This window comes from Eschrichtius robustus, chromosome 18, assembly GCF_028021215.1.
Source record: "Eschrichtius robustus isolate mEscRob2 chromosome 18, mEscRob2.pri, whole genome shotgun sequence".
In the NCBI taxonomy this organism is placed as follows: domain Eukaryota; kingdom Metazoa; phylum Chordata; class Mammalia; order Artiodactyla; family Eschrichtiidae; genus Eschrichtius; species Eschrichtius robustus.
In genome coordinates this window covers 54,500,885-54,522,851 of record NC_090841.1, presented here as the reverse complement: position 1 = coordinate 54,522,851, position 21,967 = coordinate 54,500,885, and the positions used below count along the sequence as shown (strand labels likewise).

Sequence of the window (21,967 nt, the reverse complement as noted above, 5' to 3'; positions counted from 1 at the left end):
TGACGTATGATAGATGATCTAGATATTTTAACTTACTATGTATCATAGCTTAATTTCATTAAAAACTATTACAAAGAACAAAGTACAGGTCTACAGGAAAATTAATGTGCAATAAAGAGATCTAGCACGAGTTCACATTTCTTCTAAGTAAATTTTAACTTTAATTAATTTCCAAATCAGGCAACTAAATCAAATATTTTGTTTCTTTACCCCAGGCTATTGTTTTACTTCAATGGGAGTAACAGGTACTTTAACCAACAATAAAAATTCTAGCAGGGGAGGAGAATAAATGAGGGAAAACAAGAAAATAGGAGGCTCAATTAGCAAAACGAAACATGTTTTATTTATCAAAGACAATGAAATAAATCAGAAAATACAGAGAAATACAAAAAAAGTTATAAAGCATAATAAATTTTATTTTTTCAGAAATGGAAAAATGACCCTGAATAGTTTTAGATGTATCTTTTAGTAGTCAGTGTCTAATAATAAACAAGCAATCAATTTTATATGTTCTATATAGCTGTATCAACTGATTGTTAAGTTTAAAAGATAATTCCAATCATTTTTAATGTTGCATTTCAAAAGCAAAGATATAACTGAAGAGAAAACAGATGAGACATAAAATGATTTGTAAAATGTAGTAGCTTATGAATGTAAAATAGATTCCAGTTGTGATAATATTCACACACACTCTCGCAACACACTCACACCCCATATTCCACAGACACATTTCCATAACTTGAAAACAGATATTTCACATATCTCAATTCAGGAAATGATTTTTACAAGTTAATCCTACAACCGGAAAGCAAGAAGCTATTAAAAGCACAAGTTTTTATTTGCTAAATTAAACTAAACATCTAAAGGAAAAAATATTACAATGATATTGAAAGATACTTTTTATTGGCTTTTTAAAAGACAAAATGCAAATGAGAATATCTTATTCAGAAAATTAATTTTCAAAAATGTCTTAAATGAAATAAATATAATATCTAATACAATCTCTTCCTGCAAGAATCTCTAAGATGAACAATGCTAAAAACCAAGCTTCTCATTTGAGAAACCTTAAAAGTGTCATGTCCCTTTAAAAAAAAAAAAGATTTTCTTATAAAGGACATGTGGCATACCCACATTTTCTTAAAATTTGTCCTAAGACTATCTTTAACACCCAAATTTTCTATGTATATTAAGTTCACTTAATTTAAAATTAATGAAGAGATATCTAGACACAATTTCTAATAAAACAATGCAGAAAGTAATTTATGCATGGTTATTTACAGAAAGTTTTGCTAAATAATGATGTAAATATTGGTTCAACAATCTGACAAAGCCTAATAATCAGCACTGCAGGTTTCAAAAAACTTTATATACAACAAAGGATGTTTCATGTGTAGAGTTACTAGATAAATCTAAGAGCCAGAAACTAAAGTATTTGACATGGTTAATAATTTCATTTTTATTACATTAAATGTCAGGTCAGAAGTCAATGGCATTTACATGCTGGAAGACTGTTTATCACTCAGCTCTTTCAATTATATCAAACACTGATTAATCAAATGTGCCTGCACTTTACTGCTACAACTTTATGGTTTCTTTCAAGTATACCCAAATCTTTTAAATGGGCACATATGCAACCGTGCAAAACAAATGAAATATAAATATTTAAGAGAATGAACAGAAACGGCTTTTAAGCATAAACCACTCTGCCATTCAGTTTTGAAGCTCTACCTTTTCTTCATTAATTTGTCTTCTGTTTTTAGTAGTCTTCTATCTTATTAAAGTTGCAGGTTTACAGACGATCTGGAAATTTCACATTGATATAAGAAAGGAATGTCTGGTCGAAGCAGTCTAGGGACAAAAAGAATTAGCCTTAAAATGTATTAAGTTGCAATTATCTAAACAACAGCATAATGAAAACCCATCTTATAGTAGTATTACATCAAGTATATAATATCCTTTTGGTAAGAATGACATAAGGCAGCATATATCAAAATATATTCTAAAGTTTAGGTTTCTAACCATCTAGAAAATGTTTACATTATAGTTTAAACTCTTGAAAATGCAAACAAGGTAATCACACTGAATATTCACAGAATATCATTTAAATTAGTAAAATTACTTTGCCTTTTATCTTACAGGTAATACCGACAAACTCTTAAGGTCACTGCTTGTAAAGACATTTTACCAGTTAAAGAGAAAATGTGACATCTTCTAGGGGGAAGAAGAAACCTTAGTGGAACATTTAAAGTGATATTTAAATATAATCCAGAAATGCAATTGTAATCATTGTTCTCTTCAGCAGAAATAAGTAAATCATGTTCGCTTATGTAAAACTCATATATAAGCATAAAATTTAAGCAACCAAATCACAAACCATACAATTTATTTATACTTAAGTCATAGCAACTTGAAACATTTTGTACTTAAAGATACATCCAGAAGTTAAGTGTTTTAGTAGACATTTTGCTTATGCAGTTCAACTACTTTAAAAGTTCAAATCAATGAAGTGTATGATACTTGCTTTAAAAGTATCAATAGTATAGGAGTAGAGATATGAGGTCTCTTCATGTGAAGATCTACTAGCTGCACAATAAATAAATGCCTTTACTATAGACACAGCCTCCAGAAACTCACTGGATAACCAGTAAGACAACCTCTGCTCATTTCTTTATATTCCCATTTATTCAAGTTGCAGCCTTCGTTGTTGATACAAACTGGCACACATTAAGAAAATAGTAACAAAGCTCCTATTTTCTTCACACAACTTTTATTCATTGATTCAGTTTGTTAAGATCAGTGCATGGCAAATTGTTTTTCAATCACAGATTTGTTTTTTTGTTTGTTTGTTTTATCCACCAGATATCTATGTGAATTTCACACTGTTTTATGCAAAATGCCCATTCTCTCTGTGTAAGTGCTTTGTCATATTTTGTTTTCCAAGCTTTCAAATGCTGTGCTGGTGGTTACTTCACATACATCCTGTGGTCAAGCTTTAAAAAGAAATTTAAAAGTCTGATTTAAAGTTTCAGTTTACTCATAATACATTTTTAAAAATTAAAATGTATGAAATTCAATTTTAAAAATGGAAGTTATCTTAAAAGTTCACAACTTCTTAACTTTCAGTAAGTGACTGTTAACAGTATAAAAATCTATTAAATACGCTAAATTTGAGTAAACAACATGAGTACACATGAAGCATTTAATATGCATCTGGTGAATTTGAATACAAAAGGAATAAACAGTTAATATATTAATATTTCTTACCTCTATAATAAGAAGAAATATCTTGTTCTATGAGCAGCTGCCATGCTTTCAGACATGTTTCTGACTTTTAGATAATTAACAAATCCTCTGAAGAAAAGAAGCAGGCCTGAGAAGGTTGAAATAATACAGATATGTTATGTTCTTACACAGAAAGGGGACACAATAAATTTTAGATAGACAATTATAAACAAGATCCTCTTGGTCTAAGGAATTTAACATGTAGGATTACAGTCATTCCATAATATATTTTACATTATAATGACAACTCTATTGTAAGGAAATATAATAAAATTTTACTGCCACCCCCAAATTCTTTCAATTTGTTACACCTAGATGTATCTAAAGTAAAGTAAATCCAGCCATGAAAATCGAAAATTACACAAAAATACACACTTACTAAATTACTTCTTAAAAAGCAAAGCTACCTAATGCATTTAAACTGATTCAACTCATAGAAATCCCATTTTATACCAAACTTTTTAATTACTATAACTACTAAGCAAACTAAGACATATTTACTGATATAAAATATTCAAGAGAGAACATATGCACGTAATTGCTAACAAATGTGGGATAAAATCAATAAGCCTGTCTAGCAAGATCAGGTGCCTGCATCTGCAAGATCTGTATTTAGTGATATGTGCATTATGTAAATAATTTACTTATTAGCTATTATTTTCAAGTAATAATAAAAGACTAATTTATAATAAAAATTAAGTTGAGAAAAATCAAGAAAGAAGACTTTGGAAGCAGCCACTCTAGTGATTTCTTAAATGATTTGAGATCTATCTTCTATCTATCTCAGTGTTCTCCTCTGTAAAACAGTATTTTTAAATAATAAACATTTACATTAATAATCATTTATAATAATCACAGGTATCTTTAGTAATCAATAAAACAAAGCCTGTGAAATGCTTCAAAGTTACAGATGAAAAATATTAGCTAAGTATAAAAAGCATTACCATTATTAGTAGAGTTAAGTCTTTGATATACTTAAGCATACAATTCTAAGGGCAACATTTATTAACTCCAGTAAATTTTTAACTAGGTAATGGTGGGCGGGAGGGCAGGGACCAAAAGATATGTACGCATGCAACTTTCCTCACCAGGAGGAAGAGTCTGTCAATTTAAAATGTAAAGTCTCAACTGAAATTTGTAACCCAATTCTAAGACAATAATCGAAGCACTAAAATAAGAAGCATGGTTATAATAAATTAGAAAGGAAAGATAGAAGAGATATACAAATAATGACTTAAACAAGTGGTATAAGTTTCACCTAAATCTGATCCCATCTGCTTCCCATATCCTCTTTCTACTTGTGACTCCCACACTGAATTCTACCCTCATGCCCTTCCAGATGCTGTTCAAAGATAATGATATTGTGATCCAAACGTAAAAGTATTACTGAAAAATATAAACCAAAATTATTTGTGAAATCCCTTCTTTTGTCTATGAAGCTGCTGATTCTAAGACATATTTTGTTCTGCTCGGGCATTTTCCAAAATAAGCCAATTCACATCTAGAAACCGATCACTCAGCAGCTATTGTTTCTCAGCATTCTATGATGTGCTCAACACTCTTCTGAGTATTATGTGAGAGCAACATTTTGATCATGAATTAAGTTTTCACATTCCCCTAAATGCTAGATTATGGCTCTGATATGGAACTGGGGCTGTCCTCTGCATTCTACTCTGTCTCACAGTTGCCTTCCGAAGACTCCTCAATCCGCTAATAATATTTATAAGCAAGTATCTCGTTCAGTGTGCTTAAATACCTAAAAGACTTCATCAATTTTTTCAGTTTTAATGAAGAAACTCAATAATGAGCACAGAATCAGTCAGAAAACAATTAACAATACAAAAAACTGGCTAAACTTTTGTACAAGTCTGACTCCCCAACAAAATCACAACTTTAGAATAATTTCATTGTAATTATTAGAGAAACAATCTAGGATTTTTAGTGACCTTAACCGACCACTAAGATTTTGTTTCCCCAAAGATCCAAAAGATGCAACAGCAGGACTAAATAAAAACTCAAGGAGAACACTGCCACCTACTGAAATGCTATCTTCTGGTATAATTTATGTTACTAGAGAAATGTGGGCTCTTAAACCTAAATAGAAACAAAATGTATTCTTCATGTCAGTAAATAAACTTGAAATGTGGATTAAAGGTATAATGTGATTTTAAGATTAACTTAATTATCGTATATCTAAAGAGGAAAACACAAGGGATCAAAAATCGGAAATCCATAAAATTCATCAATATTAATAAACGACATGCCTTGTAAGAAGAAAACTCAACAGAAGTACTGTGATCATTAGGCATGAAGCCCTTCCTTATGCCTGACTGATTAATGATTAATGCAGGGTACACTTCAAAAGTGTAAAGAATGTTTCAATGATCCAAAAATAAAAGAATGGACAGAATATCCAACTATCCTCCTCTCAACACCTCCTACGATCATTAAAAGAAAATTATGCATGTATATTTTCCAAAATAAATGCTGAAGGCAACTATTTTTTAATCATTTTAGGATTTTCAAGTTTTGTAGGATTGACTTATCATTCAACCACTGATTCTGTAAATTGACAGGCTCTGAATTTTAAATCAGAAATCCAGAGTGCTACACAGAATTATCTGAATAGCCAAGATGATATAAGTGTTTGGATATGAGAATTTTACAACAGGAAAAATTTTTTCCACATAAATTACAAAACAGTATATTTACATCTCACATTTTTAGGAAACATCAAAGTTAAACTAAATGCAAATTAGTCATACTGAAATGCGTTAAGAATAAACTTACCAAGTACAAGAAATATCCACCAAAGCCAATACTGTCCATTGAAATATCCAGTAAAATAATCAGAAAACTGTGGAGTGAACATAAATATATTAACCGTACTTGTGTACCTAAATTTGAAAATCATAAGTCTTAGTTTCAGAATGATTTACCTCAAATAATCTTTAGCACTTAAAACAGCACAAAAAGAGAAACAGAAAAGAAAAAAAATACTTAATGACATACACATATAATTATTTGAGAAAAAATAACAGCAAACAAACTTATGCAAAATATTTTCGGAACAAAAAATAGTTTCAAACTGCTTGTAGAGAAGAAAGATAAGTGCTATATATCTGAATCCAACATTTTCTCATTAAGGAGTTCACATGTCAGTTCTTTTTTCATAATCTCTCAAAGCCACAACTACCATCCCAAACACACTACAGCATCCTGCTGCTTTAGATATTAACACCAAAAGCCACATTAGTTTAATCTTATCAGATGGGGATGTTCTGCTGACCTCTAAAAAGAAGAGCTTTTGACCTTCTGTACACCCCCTACTGTTAATCACTGCCAAGAATACTAGGCACATAAAGACCCCCAACTCATTAGAGTCTTTTTATTTTCAAACTAGATGCTCCAGCATTCATTTCCCAACAGTGAGCTGAGAACAGCTAAATGAACCTTGAAGCGGCATTTCAACAGTTCCTATTTGTGGCCGTGGTAGACAGTTTACATTCTCTGTGAAGCGAGGATATGAACAGGCAGATGGAAGGCAGGGTTTGATGATACTGGACACAGGTATCTTTTCCTTGATTAGACTCGGGACATGATGATTTATTATCTTCGAAAAGTTTTCTTTTTAAATCAGTCTAATTTTCCTGCTTATTTAATCTACTCTGTTTCCATTGGTCTCTGAACCGAATCTGATTTAACTAAAAATGAGTTTGTTAAATGCAGATTTGTCCTCAGATGTATCTATCTCCAACTTTATAGGTAATTATTTCCAACTATTCATTGGTAATTTCCATAAAAGCTTAAAAATCTTACAGGTTTGGTAATAACAAAAATGCTTACAAATTGTAATGTTACTAGTGAGGAAGCATATCCACTAAAGGTTATCTAAATCTGTTTTTAAAAGCTTTTAAATTATTCTCACAGGAAGTATTTACAATATATGAACCATGATCTAAGTTCTCAGCTTAGAGTTTTAGAAATTACAAAGATTAGAGATTTCAAAGTACCATCATAGATGCAAATCCCACATACTCCTACACCTTTAAAATATGTACAATAAAGGGAGAACTAGAAAATTGTGGAAATATAGCTTGTAAAGTAGGAAAGCACTACACTACTTTTTAATCAAATGATTAATAATTAGAAATAAAAGGTTTTCATACAGGTTTTAGAGATTATAAGAACAAAAGGAATAAAGAACCAAAGCAATACATTTTTAACTTTCTAATTTTTAAATATATTTAAAAATACATATTTCTAATATTTAAAATATATTTAATACATAATATTACCCGACAAGAGGCAACCAGAAAAGAACAATGTCATTCTTCACCAAAAGTACTAACCTGCAGCTATTCTTTATTTATTCCCAAGTGAAGAATAGAATTACTTTCACTTTGAAGTCAAAGAGAAAAACTCACCATGTAAAAAGGATAAACTAATAAGCTTTGGGGCTCATTACTAAGTTATCAAGTGTTTCAAAATACTAAAAGTCATAGGGCTGAGCCAAGGTGTGTTTTTGGTTTTTTTAAAATAAGTAAATAACTCATGTTGACTGGTCAACCGCAGGCTGCAGAAATCAAATTTTGGAAAATAAATTAACCAACAATAAGAATTTACCTGATTTAAATTTGAAAAAAAAGAATTCATCTGATTTTATTTTATTAATATGACACCAGTATTTTATTGTTTACATCCTGTCTACTTTCTAAAAGACTTGTCAGTTTTTAATAAAATATATATGCCTTTTAAAACAAATAATAGAAACATCAAAAGCCTTAGAAATAATATCAGAATCTTGGGCTAAAGATATTTACACTAAATATGAGGTTCACAGCAGCTCAGAAACAAAAAGAAAAGCAGCAGTTAATTTATAAATTGCTTATTATCTAATAAAAGGAAACACCAGGCTTTCAGGAGAAAACCTTTCTCTCAGCACTGAACTACAAGGGAAATTTATTGCCTTGAGCATTATAATAAAAGTCAAAGTACAGTGTTACAGAGGCAGTACAGAATTAGGAGAACAGGCACTGAACTGAAATCAAGCTAGATTTAAATCCACATGCAAACTGTGGGACACTGAGCAAGTTATTAGACTTTTTATTCTTAGTTTCATCATCAATAAAATGGCTGGCTTGTCTCCAGCATCACTGATACCGACAGGGTTAAAGAGTATAGTGCCTGTAATGAATTATGCCTAGAACATAGTAAGTACTCACTGAATGGTGGCTATTGTTATTTTATAACAAAAGATTTTTTTTTTTTTTTTTTTTTTTTTAATTTATGGCTGTGTTGGGTCTTCGTTTCTGTGCGAAGGCTTTCTCCAGTTGCAGCAAGTGGGGGCCATTCTTCATCGCGGTGCGCGGGCCTCTCACTATCGCGGCCTCTCTTGTTGCGGAGCACAGGCTCCAGACGCACAGGCTCAGTAATTGTGGCTCACGGGCCCAGTCGCTCCGCGGCATGTGGGATCTTCCCAGACCAGGGCTCGAACCCGTGTCCCCTGCATTGGCAGGCAGATTCTCAACCACTGCGCCACCAGGGAAGCCCCAAAAGATTTTTAAAAATCCTTCTCTTATATCAATTCTCAATATACAATACAGGTATAATATTAACCTTAACTCAGTAAAGGTATTTTAAAAGGCAACTAAATAGTCCCGGTGATTAAACTTGACGCTCTTATATACCTTACAAAACTTTGAGAAACTCCAGTCTTTGAATTTAAGGTCCCCATCTTTATCACACTGACTGGAGTTGATTACTAGACAATCTAACCCCTTCTCAACCTGGGATTCTAAGAGAGAATTAGGCCCTAATATCCTAGAGGCAAAGGTTGCATATAATGCACTTATTTCTTTTTTATGAATGTAGAATGATACTAGCAATTCAATAACTTTAGGAGAATTGAGAAAATCAAATCATTTTCTGTGTTCTGTGACTTAGACAAGAAATCTCATTTGAATAATAGTAATTAATTCTATTACTAACATAACCAATGTTGGACATTACCTAGTTCCAACTCTTTTGAGATTTTCTAGCAATAACTTCTGCAAAGGCAGGGACTGTCTCTCTATCTCTGCATGCCCCATAACACCTAACAGATTTATGCTAATGGTGGGAACCCACTCTACATTTTTTAAATGAAATTAAAACAAGTAATTGCCAGGGGGGCAGTTCTTACAATGGCTCAGGTTTTAATCACCTTAGAAGAAGCCAGTCCACAGGTCCCACCAAGAATCAACTGTTTAATAACCAAATCCTATAATCTAGTCTGAACAGAGACAGGGTCTGAGAAGATTACTGAAACCCTGGGAAGTAATAAAATAAGTTTTAAAATAATGAAGAAACACATAAAATTCAAAGTTTTAATATTTTTTATAATGGGTAATTTTTTAATCTATTTGACAATGTAGGTGCATAATTGAAGTGTCTGAAGCACTTAATAAAAGCCGACATATTAGTATATGATTCTACTGCAAATTCCTCAGGAGGACTTGACTCATTCAACTAGAAATCAATGTTTAAATATATATGATTTGTAGAAAGTATATATTTTATTAGTTGTATATAGCATTTAAATGTGTGGGGAACTTTTAAGAAGAGTTATTAATTAACAAAGCCACTTTCCTAGCCTTACCTAAAGAAATCAGGAGAAAAGCTTTGTAAAAAGGAGCCAAAAGGGGCCTTCAAGAGGCAAAGGAAAAGAGCTGGGGGAAGATTATGTGAACAATACTACTGCCTGTACAATGCGTACAAAAAATTATTCGGGGGCTAGAAAAGCTGTTGAGATAGGAGAAAGAAAAGGACTTCTTGTTATCTCCCTACATACTACCTTGTAAATGATACGAGATAGACAGAGGGTGATTTCCAGGAACAACAGGAAAATGAGAAGAAAGGCTTAGAAGGAATGTAAAGGAAAAAAAGATGAGTTCTCATAACCACCTCAAAGGCCTGTACTGTAATTTTTAGCTCTTAATGTTACCAAAAACGAAAAAAAGAAGAAGAAAAAGAAAAAAGAAACAGTGAGAAGATATTTAAGTCCATGATAATTTCACTAACCAATGGAAATTTTTATGTTTTAAAACTGATTTTAGGCAGACCTACGCTATATCACAATAGTGGCAGCCATGATTTACTGAGCACATATACTTGTGCAGCAACTGAGCAAGGTACTCTAAATGTGTCATGTTCATGCCTCACAAAAATACTGAATGGCAGCTATTATCAGCTTACCATGAAGAAACTAATGCTCAGAACAATTTAAAAACTTAAAGTTAGAACACTGATGTACAAAAAGATGAGATTCAAACTAAGATTTATCTGATTTCAAAGTTCTTTCCACTTACTGAGACTTCCCTGGTGGTGCAGTGGTTAAGAATCCACCTGCCAATGCAGGGGACGCGGGTTCGAGCCCTGGTCCGGGAAGATCCCACATGCCGCGGAGCAACTAAGCCCGTGCGCCACAACTACTGAGCCTGCGCTCTAGAGCCCGCGAGCCACAACTACTGAAGCCGGTGCGCCTAGAGCCCGTGTTCTGCCACAAGAGAAGCCACCGCAAGGAGAAGCCCACGCACCACAACGAAGAGTAGCCCCCGCTCACCACAACTAGAGAAAGCCCTCAGGCAGCAACGAAGACCCAACACAGCCAAAAATAAATAAATTAATTAATTAAAAACAAACAAACAAAAAGTTCTTTCCACATACTAACAAGCGCTCATATAATACAGTCATAAAATGTCCACACCACAGAGATCACTATGATAGTTAAGTATAGAAGTTAGAATAAGTCTCAAAATAATTGAGCTCATATACACAAAATGAACATTTGTGAACTACATAGGAAATTTTATGTATTTTAATTTTAGAGACAAAAGTGATAGAGGCTATCAAGACACTCACCCTGGGGAGGGGTAAGATGTGACAGGGTGAGAGAGTGGCATGGACATATATACACTACCAAATGTAAAATAGATAGCTAGTGGGAAGCAGCCGCATAGCACAGGGAGATCAGCTCAGTGCTTTGTGACCACCTAGAGGGGTGGGATAGGGAGGGTGGGAGGGAGGGAGACGCAAGAGGGAAGATATGGGAACATATGTATATGTATAACTGATTCACTTTGTTATCAAGCAGAAACTAACACACCATTGTAAAGCAATTATACTCCAATAAAGATGTTTAAAAAAAAAAAAGACACTCACCCTGACAATAAGGATCCATTTGATCAAGGAAAGGCCAAATCCACAGATGGCACCATACCTTCCAGCTATGGTATTGGTGATACAGAAGGATAAACAAAATCCAAGCCAGTTGAAAATAAATGCCACTGAAAGCAAGAGAAATAATTCTTTAAAAGACCACACTTAGGAAACAAATTAACAGAGACATAATATAAACATCAATAATACTTCATGACTCAATGGAAATAGCAGTTCTTTCTCTTAATTCTGTACTAATTAAGTCTTCTTTAGAGACTATAGTTTACCTTTTGCAAATGTATTAGTTATTTACTATACATTAACAAGTGGGTAAGCTTGGTTTCTTGTCAGTTTGGTCAACAAGAATCAATACCTTACAGCTTATCACCAAAAGGTGAAACTGCATTTTTTTTTTCTTTTATACATACATTTGTTATTGAAACTAAATTTTTAAACCGGTTAAAAATTAGGTCACAATGTAGCTCCCATGTGATCCTACCCAAAAAGTCTAGTCTAAGCCATCATCAGCCAGCCAAATTAAAAAGCAATATTAAAGATGAGCCAAATAAATTATAAATTACTGTTCCCAGAGCAGATACTGTTCACTGCCTTCTCTTCTTACCTAACAAAACCTGTTGTTCCCCTTCCCAGGAACCCACCAACCTCTAGAGCCTGTATTTTTAGGAAAGGCTGGACCCCATACTTAGCCCCCAAAGGTGAGTCCTGTCTGGGAAAATCACAGAAGGCCCAAATCCCTTGCCAGTGAATTTTTTTTTAAATAGGACTTCTGAAAAACATTCTTAAAAACACAGCAAGGAGGGCTTCCCTGGTGGCGCAGTGGTTGAGAATCTGCCTGCCAATGCAGGGGACACGGGTTCGAGCCCTGGTCTGGGAAGATTCCCACATGCCGCGGAGCAATTGGGCCCGTGAGCCACAATTACTGAGCCTGCGCGTCTGGAGCCTGTGCTCCGCAACAAGAGAGGCCGCGACAGAGAGGCCCGCGCACTGCGATGAAGAGTGGCCCCCACTTGCCGCAACTAGAGAAAGCCCTCGCACAGAAACGAAGACCCAACACAGCCATAAATAAATAAATAAAAAATAAAACTACGTTTAAAAAAAAAAAAAAAAAGAGTGGAAGAGCCTCCTGGGATGCCAGTTCATTCTCTATGACTCCACACTTTCTTTAAAAAAACAAAAAACAAAAAAAACACAGCAAGGAGAGGGAAGATGGAATATAGGTAAAACAACAGTGGTTTTAAATTGATCATTGTTGAAGCTGGGTGATGGATACACACATGTTTATTACACTCTTGTCTAGTTTGAGAATTTCTACAACGAAAGTTTTTTAAAAAGAAAAGAAGAAAAGGCCCTTCTTCCACTGGGTATCACGTTTAACTGTAATACCTGGAACTGCTGCAGGGAGCCTGCTATCAGCCTGAGGATTCAACCATCACTCCAAATAGTGGGGGAGTGAAGAAAACCGAAGCAAAGCAAAGCAGAGCCACAGCACTGATACGGTCTGTGCCTGAGGTCTGCTCATCCAGGGACTTCTTGTTTTGTGAGATAATCTCCTAACTATTTAAAACAGTTGAGTAAGCGTTTTCTATTTCTCATAGCAGAAACCATTCTGACATAGGTCCTTGAGATATAATCAGAGTACCTTATTTACGTCCAAGATAGCAACATCACCAAAATAATAATAGTAATAATAATAAAACTAAAGATCAATTTGAACCTAAATCTTGTTCAGTGCCCAGCCTCTTACCCTAAATATCTCCAACCAAGCCTCAGGGAGAATAAAGCAAATTACCTAGAGAAATTCTAGTTTTTCAGAATTCTAAAGACAAAGAGGAAACATTTTAGGATAAGTTTAAATGAAATGGCTATTTCTTCGAAGTAATGCCCCTACTCCTGTAATTTCTTCCTTCCTAATACTTTCTAGTCGCAGCTTTTTTGATCATTTATGGGAAACTGTACTATATGGTGTGACAGTCAGAAAAATCAATTTTGAAATAAGAGACTCGTGTTTGAGTCACACCGTACTCACTCACTAGATATATGACCTTGGACTCACTGCTGACTTCTGTTGAGCCACAGTCCTCTGATCTTTAAGTACCTACTTCACAAGATTGATAAGAGGATTAAGTGAGAATGTAAAGAGCTTAAGCGTAGGACAGAACCTGGCACGTGGTGACCGCTAAAAAAACGCTAGCCGTCATCACTACCCATGCAAAATGATCTCTTCACATTACAGACTAGGTCCCATCTTTCCTGCAAAAAAAGTTCAAGAGACACTACTATAAATGAAGCTTGTTTACGCTCTACCGTACTGTACAACAGAGATAGGATATTTCCATCACTGTAGAATAATCTATTGCACATAGCCACTCTGTATCAAACTGGCTAATATTTGTGTTAGTTGTAGGGAAAGTACATAACAAAAAATAATTTTATATCTATTTAGAGTAAAGAATTTATATTACCAAACAGCAGTAGAGATTCCCAACTGGTTGCTACCTATGTGTTAATGACAGGCTGAGATATTTCTCTCCTCAGCCCTTAGGGCAGGCAGGTGAGGTCTGGGGCAGAGGACAGACTGCCACCAGTCCTGAGCACCTCACTCCTTTATCTCAGTGTGCTATAAACATTCTATCATTTTGCCAGCATGTCATGTTGTTGAAACATAGGAGGCACTGATGGAGAAAATCCAAAACAGCAAAACATTCCAAAAGTGTATTTTCACCTTTGAGTATGTGTAGGTTTAGCTTTGGGGAAAAAATAATTTAAACACTGTCCAATTTCTTCAAAATCAGATTTACCGATATCTATTATATGTATCATTGTACCCAAACGAGAAATAAGATTCAAAAGAACAAAAAAGTAGTTAATGAGCCACCATGTTTTCTTTATGCTCTCCGCCAGCAGTATGAATTCCTATAAATTGTGCTCATGTGATATAATTTGTTATAGACTGAACTCTGTCCCCTCACAATTCATAGATTAAAGCCCTGACCTCCAGTGTGACTGTGTTTAGAGATAGTGCCTTTAGGCAGGTAGCTAAAATTAAATAAGGTTATAAGGGTGAAGCCCTAATACAATAGGATTGGTGTCCTTATAGGAAGAGGAATAGACACGAGAAAGCTCTCTCTCTCTGCACACACGTAGAGAAGAGGCCATGTGAGGACACCACAAGAAGACAGCCCACTGCAGGTCCAAAGAGAACCCTCACCAGAAACCAAATTTTCTGGAAACTTCATCTTGGATTTCTACCCTCCAGAACTGTGAGAAAATAAATTCTCATTGTTTAAGCCACCCAGACCGTGGTTTTTCGTTATGGCAGCCTGAACAGACAAATGCATAACTTAATCATCTTTAATTGGTTTAAGCACTAGGAAAACAGAGAAGTTGTGACTACTGAAGCATAAATAGATTCACTTTTTATGGCCCTTGGCCTATAAAATAGAAGTAAAGCTGAATAGGTCTTTAAGGTACAGAAAGAGCAAAGCATTCAATTCTGGATCCTCTGTGACATGTCTGTCTCAGTTGTCAAAAAAGAGAATTCAATAAATTGTACACTAAACCTTAAGTACGTAAAATCCATAAAAGAAATAATGTGTAGTAGAGGCAGGTGAACATATACATGCCTAAGAAAGAAGACAAGAACAGGACAAGTTAAGACTTAGAACAGTTGGGCTCCACACAAAGTCACAAGGCAAGTAAGAAGCATAGCTGGGACTGGAGCATCCAAGTCTTTTATGCCTATATCCAGTGATCTTTTTATTACATATACCTCCCACCTACCCAAGGAGGTTAGCAGAATAATCTAGAAAGCAACATTGTACACTGTAGTTTATCCATTAACTAGTAAGGCTACACTTTCAAATTTTCAATAGCCACAAGATACTTACTAATAATAAAGGGGAAAAGAGTAACTTCATAGTGAAGAAAGCTGGCGGACACTACCTTAACCTGATGAGAGTTAACATCACTAGCAATAAGACATATCTAGATCATTGCTTCTAATTTGATGTACTGGAAAGAACACATCATTTCTGTGGTATTCTTGAGGGGGAAAAAGAAAAAAAGGAAAGAAATGCAAAACTTGAATCTAATCATGAGGAAACATGAGCTAAATCCAAATTGAAAGACATTCTACAAAGTAACTGACCAGTATTCTTCAGAAGAATCCAAGTTGTTATGAAACAAAGAAAGACTAAGAAGCTGTTCCAGGTTGAGGCAGACTAAGGAAACACAGAAACTAATATAATGTGTAATCCTGAAACAGATGCTAGATCAAGAAAAGGACATCAGTGGGACAACTGGCAAAATTTGAATAAGGTCTACAAACTAGTTCGTAGTCTTTCGTAATGTTAATTTCCTAATGTTGATGATTGGACTGAAGTTACATACATTAACACTTGGAAAAGCTGGATGAAAGTTATATGGCAATTGTACTATTTTTGCAATGATTTCCTAAATTTAAAATTATTTCAAAATGAAAAGTTTAAAAAGTTTTAAATTAAAAAAATTTTGATACTTGCTTTGAAAATAAACAAATGAATATCATAAATGAATGAATACCAATATACTAACATTAAGCACTTATTAATTTTTTTATCACAGAAAAATCCTCATTATATATAAATGCACCAGGTTTCAAACACAGTAAGTTCCCAGACAAAGAATAATCAGTTTCACTATACTTGATTCTGAACTGCATAAAGGCAAATTCCTGTCTTATCCTCATGCAATTCTCTTTGTTTAAACTATCAGCCATTGAGAAAAACATGAAGCTAACAATTTATTAATTTTAAGACATTTCCACTAAATTATAAGCAATGAAATGACAAAATTATTTTTCTTATAAACAGAACAAATTCAATAAAATGTTCACAAATATTATGAGTTTCTTAATGTGTAGTTATAATTCTTAGATGTCCCCCCTTTCTGGATTCACTTATAATATGTGACCTCTTCTAAAAGCTATAGAAAAACAGAGCTTTACATGAACAGAATAAGTCATCAATGCATTGTTTTTCAATGTGTAGTGCCCAGATAACCCCTTTAAGAACTGTCACTTTTATGACTCATCCATGGTAGGTACTTGAAAGAATTTACTGAATAAAGATGCTCAATATCACTAATCGTTGGGGAAATGCAAATTAAACCACAAAGAGATACTACCACACAACTATTAGATTTCTAAAATTTTTAAAACTGTTAATACTAAATGCTGATGAGGATCAGAGCATTCACTGCTGGTAGGAATGCAGAACGGAACTGAAAGACAGTTTGGCAATTTCTTACAAATCAGAATTCACGTTTCAAAACACCTTTCTAATTCTTTTTAAAGTTACGTACAAGTAACTTAGTATCTTTTTAATTATGTTTCCCTCAAGTCTAAAATGGGAATAATGCTGGTGATTAATTATTACTATAGCATGCTGACGTGAAGAGTCACACACAGTACGAAAGGCTAAACCTTAGAAAAGTTTTCTAAACAGAATCCATTACATTTTTAAGCATTAGAGTTCAAGGTCATTTCCACAGAATGTCAATTATCCAACGAACCAAACCTTAATTTCTAGCTTTTAACTAACATATAACTGACTTCTATTCCATTCTTTTAGAGACAAAATCTCTTAAAAGTATGCTCAGATACAAGCACATAAGGCACATATAAGGCATTTTTCAGTGACATTTCAAGGGATTAGGAGAAGCAAAACATTATCAGGGGATACACACATTTCGTTCTTTACATTTTCTGAACATGGGCAAGCAATTATCTTACCAAATTTACGCGTAAACTTTTTTTAGGGTTACATGTGGTAAGAGACTGAATTGTAGACATTGAAAACAGAGAAGGAAAGAATTAAACCAACAAAAGGTTTTAATTGAAATATTCTTATTGATAATCGCTGCAGTTTTATTTGCACAACTTGTATAACCTGAAATGCTTAAATTATAAACCACGTTAAAGAAAATCTATTTCCAGACCTTAGAAATAGACAATAGAACAGAACCTAGACAATAGCTACTGGATAGTTTAGAGTTTGGAAAATATAGCAAGTTGCAATTTGTAGAACAGCCACTAGATGGTAGTGACTACAAATAAATCTATGCTCATTAAAGCAAATAAACTGAAGTACTGGCCTACAGCCTACCCAAAGAAATGTTATCAGGAAATGAAGATGAAAAATAATTTATAATCTTACTCTTATAATACTGGTGCAGTATTTGTAGAATAGGAAGCATAAAGATATAAACTGTAGAAACATAATTTAGTAAAAATGTAATAAAAGGCAGGTAATTTACATTAATATATTAAATGTAAATATTTATATTCATATTAATTAATGTACCACCAGTGGCCAAAAATAAGGTCAACCAAGTGCCTAGGTTACTGTGCACTTACAACACTGGTGTATCAGTGAAATGTTGTCAGATCTAAAAAATAAAGATTGATAAGAAGATAGCATGGTTAAGTGAAATACAGAAATGGAGAGATAATAACTAAGCTCTGAGTCAAGTAATTAGATGGTGTCAAATAACATGTTTTTACTCCTAAGAAACAGGTATTTACACTAACTACAAATAACTACAATAAATTTAAATTCTTTCTTTTTCCAATGAAGATTTCTTAAAAGACATAACCATGAAAGGAATTAATGTTTACGCTACTCTTTTTGTAAAGAAAATATGTGGGAAGCCTGTTATTAATATAAAGGGTTACCAGGTTGAACTTAAACTAAGAAAAAAATTAAAGTTCACTAGACTAACAGTACAAAACAGAGTTATCTGTAGCCAAAGTGTTCATTTCCTTTTCATCATACTTAACATCATATCTAACTACAAATTATAACTAAAACCACAAGACATAAATATTGCATATACATTAGCTGATTGCCAACCTGAATATAATTTAGTAAATCTGAAGAGAAAAATGTAACTGCCTGCCCATCCACCCACGCATTTCTGAGCGGTTTAACTACTTCTATTCTTCAGTAGATGAAACGAAATAAAGAAAGGAAGCAAGAACCATTTCAAAATGCACGAAAAGGTAAGGGAATTTTCAGACTCAAAAGTAACTCAACTTAGGAAGTATGTATTTTCTATTTTGTCTATTATTAAAGTTGAATGTGGTACTTTACATAGGTAAAACATTCCTCAGTTCTATCATCAAAATTAACTCCACAGCTGAAATAAATTAAGTCAGCATTCTATCAAAGAAGGTATGAAAGCTTGGTCATTGAACCAGGTTGAGGGCAGAAATTAACCCTATCATAATCTAATAAATGTACTTAGTTGAATACTGGGTTTCCAAAAATTATTTTATCAATTTAAACAGTTTGAGTGTCATAATATTATTTACTGAATGTACTATGTGCCATTCCTGAGATAGGAACTGAAATAATGAAGGCTATAATGAATTCTTTCCACAAGTAGCTTAAGTCTACTTTATAAAGTCAAATGTTAAATTAAGAATGTTGCAAAAGGTTAAAAATTTACGGTTTCTGGTCTTCTAATTACTCGCCATTCCGCACAAATAAGACAAACCTTCATACTCCTGTGTCTCAAATCACATTGTTCCAGTTCCCCAGAATATCTCCTTTTCCAACCCTTCCTCCTGTTTAAAGACACTCAAGTGGAAGTCCTCTGCTCCAAAAGCAGAATTTATCATTTCATTATACACGCTCCTATAGCCCCAAATGGACATGCAGCATTTCACATATAAAAACATATTTAGCTTTAAATATGCTTATATATATATATCTCTATACAGTCAGCATCTAGCATAATAACTGCAACACAAAGTTACCTGATAAGTGTTTAACAAATTCTAGGATTTGTATCATGTGATCACAGTTAGTTAAATGTCAGGAGCAATTTACATTTTAAACAAGGTAAGACACACACTGACAGTATCTGCCTTCCCTCACTGTCTATGTTACTTTAAATACATACACAACTAATATATGCAAAAAAATAGTTTGGAAATAGTTTCAGTTTTCACTTACTGAAAAACGCCAGCATGAAAATCCCATCATTACCCACTCTGAGCTGGTCTGCATCACTGAAGTCATCTCTTGTTGGACACTCTTCCTCTTGAATCTGTAAAACATAAACTATTAGAATAGCTCACTAAACTGCTGATAATTACAACTTTATTATCTTAAGTGTAAAGATAAAAATTTAAATAAAATCTAATGTCCTCAATGTATTGTATAGGCAAAATGAGATAATGAGTACAGTATCCGATACATAATAAGTACTCAAAAAACATTAGCAAGTATTAATTTTTCATGGACACCCCTGAAAAGAGTAACTTTAAAAGTAAACACAAAAAAGATAAAAATTGAATAACATCGAATTAATGAAAATGACATCACAAAAGATCGATGTGACACTGCTGCATCACTGTCAAATGGAAAGAGGATTTTTCATCATCAGTGGTGAACTCTAAATTGGTACAAACTCTATGGTTGGCAATTTGGCAATATTTATCAAAAATTAAAACGTACACATCCTTTGACACAGTAATTCCAGCTCATGAAATATAAGAAATTATGTATTACAGATAATTCACTGCAGCAATGTTAATAAGGGCAAAAAATTAGACACAATCTAAATGCCCATCAATAGTGGGCAACTGTCAGGAGATAATTCTCTGTGAGTCTTTCATGTTTCTATATGTCTCCCAGGTAGAGGCATTGGCTACCTTTTTCCTGTATTATCTTTTCAAGGATGTTTATATAGTGGATGGCTTTGGGAGAGAGAAATAGTATCTCTCTCCAGAGCAGAGATGTAGGCACGCTTATCGGCCATTAGAAAATACTGGGTTCCCCTGAACTCAGGGTTCCACACTGCGAGCAGAGGCATCGCTTGGCCCCCCTGAGTTGCCCTGCAGGAACTGAGGCTCAGGAAACTGCCGTGGGAAAATGCTAATACCCTGGCTACTACTATTGCTGCGAATAATAAAGTTTCTGTCTCTGACCCAGCAGTCCTGTGCCTTCTGGGAGCATCCACAAAACTGTGACAAGCTAATCAGTTAGCTTGCAAGTAGGCTAAAATCTCAGACCGTTTATAATTCTTGAGATCAATGAAACAAATTATTGTACATCTAAAACAATGAAATTCAAAAAGCAATGTAAAGATTTAGAAATAAAGTATAATCTCCAAAATATATTAAGTGAAAATCATTTATATAGTACAATACTTCTGTGTACAAAAATAATACACAAACACATTACTGTAGTTGCTTATAAATGTCGAGAAACTTCTCTGAAAGCACGTACAAAGTCTGTTATCACTAATTGCCTCCAATATTCAACAAATGTTGATAGAATACCCATTCTACATAAGACTTTGCTTCCTGGTACTTGGGATATATGAATGTACGTAAAACAAAGATGCTTGCCTTTCTGAAGCCTATATCCCAGTGAGGGGAGCCGGATAATAAATAAGTTACTTATACAAAAGGTATAAATGCTCTGCAAAAAAACAAAAAAAAGTAAGGAAAGGATGTTTAGGAAAAAAAAATGGAAGGATGTTTAGAATGTTTAGTAAGGGCTACAGTTTTCAATATGGTGGTCGCATAAGCCTCATTAAGGTGACACTGAGCAAAGAATTAAAGGAGAGCTAAGAGTCAGCCATGCAGATATCTCATAGAGGAGTGTTTTAGGCAGAGGGATAAGCCAGTGCCAAGTTCCTAAGAGAGAATCAGACCTGGCATGTTACAGAAATAGCAAGGAGGCTAACGTGGTTGAAACCACAGTGAATAAGAGAGAAAACAGGAAGAAATAAAGCCAGAGTCCACTAAAGGACCCTGGATTTTACTGAGTGAACTGGGAGGTCTTACAGAGTTTTGATCAAATGATTGACATGACCTGATTTACAAACTCACTATCTCCATGCTACATATACATAACCTCAGTTGGGTGTTAATTTTCAATTTTGTGTTAGTACACACAGAGGCTCAGAGAAGCTCAGTGCCTTGCCCAAGATCACATAATTAGTTAGGTCAAGGCAGGACTTAAATCCAGGATACTAATGTTCTTTCCATGCAGTCATGGTAGTCTCACTACATATATTGCTTTTCTGAAAGAAAAAGACTTTCAAAACCATATTGCTCATTATTTAGGCAAAAAGATCCCTTAAACTCTGCAATCATATATCCTTATGGTCTTATGGTCAATTTAATAATTGGCAATGATTAAATACATATTAATGAATTTTTATATCATTTCAAGCTAATTCAAGAAATAAACATTAAAGCACAGTAGAAGGCCAAAAAAACACTGTCAATATGATGGCAAGAATATAAAATTTCATACTCTTTTTGAAACACCAGTCCAAGAGATTTTATCATAGGACATCATTTTTTTTTTCTTTTTTTAAAATTTATTTATTTATTTATTTATTTTTGGCTGCGTTAGGTCTTTGTTGCTGTGCGCAGGCTTTTCTCTAGTTGCGGCGAGCAAGGCTA

The 21,967-nt window shown here is 33.9% G+C and overlaps 1 protein-coding gene across 1 annotated transcript in view; it reads right to left on the bottom strand.

Annotated features, from left to right (window-relative positions):
• Window positions 1-320: 320 nt before the first annotated feature.
• Window positions 321-21,967, bottom strand: part of NDFIP2 (Nedd4 family interacting protein 2) — a 59,976-nt gene continuing 38,329 nt past the window's right edge. The window contains exons 4-8 of the mRNA XM_068526885.1: window positions 19,500-19,593; window positions 11,485-11,609; window positions 6,073-6,139; window positions 3,265-3,370; window positions 321-1,848 (exon numbers count right to left, since the gene is read on the bottom strand). Coding sequence (XP_068382986.1) covers window positions 3,267-3,370; window positions 6,073-6,139; window positions 11,485-11,609; window positions 19,500-19,593 — 390 coding nt within the window. The 3' untranslated portion in view covers window positions 321-1,848; window positions 3,265-3,266. The remainder of the gene's footprint in view (window positions 1,849-3,264; window positions 3,371-6,072; window positions 6,140-11,484; window positions 11,610-19,499; window positions 19,594-21,967) is intronic.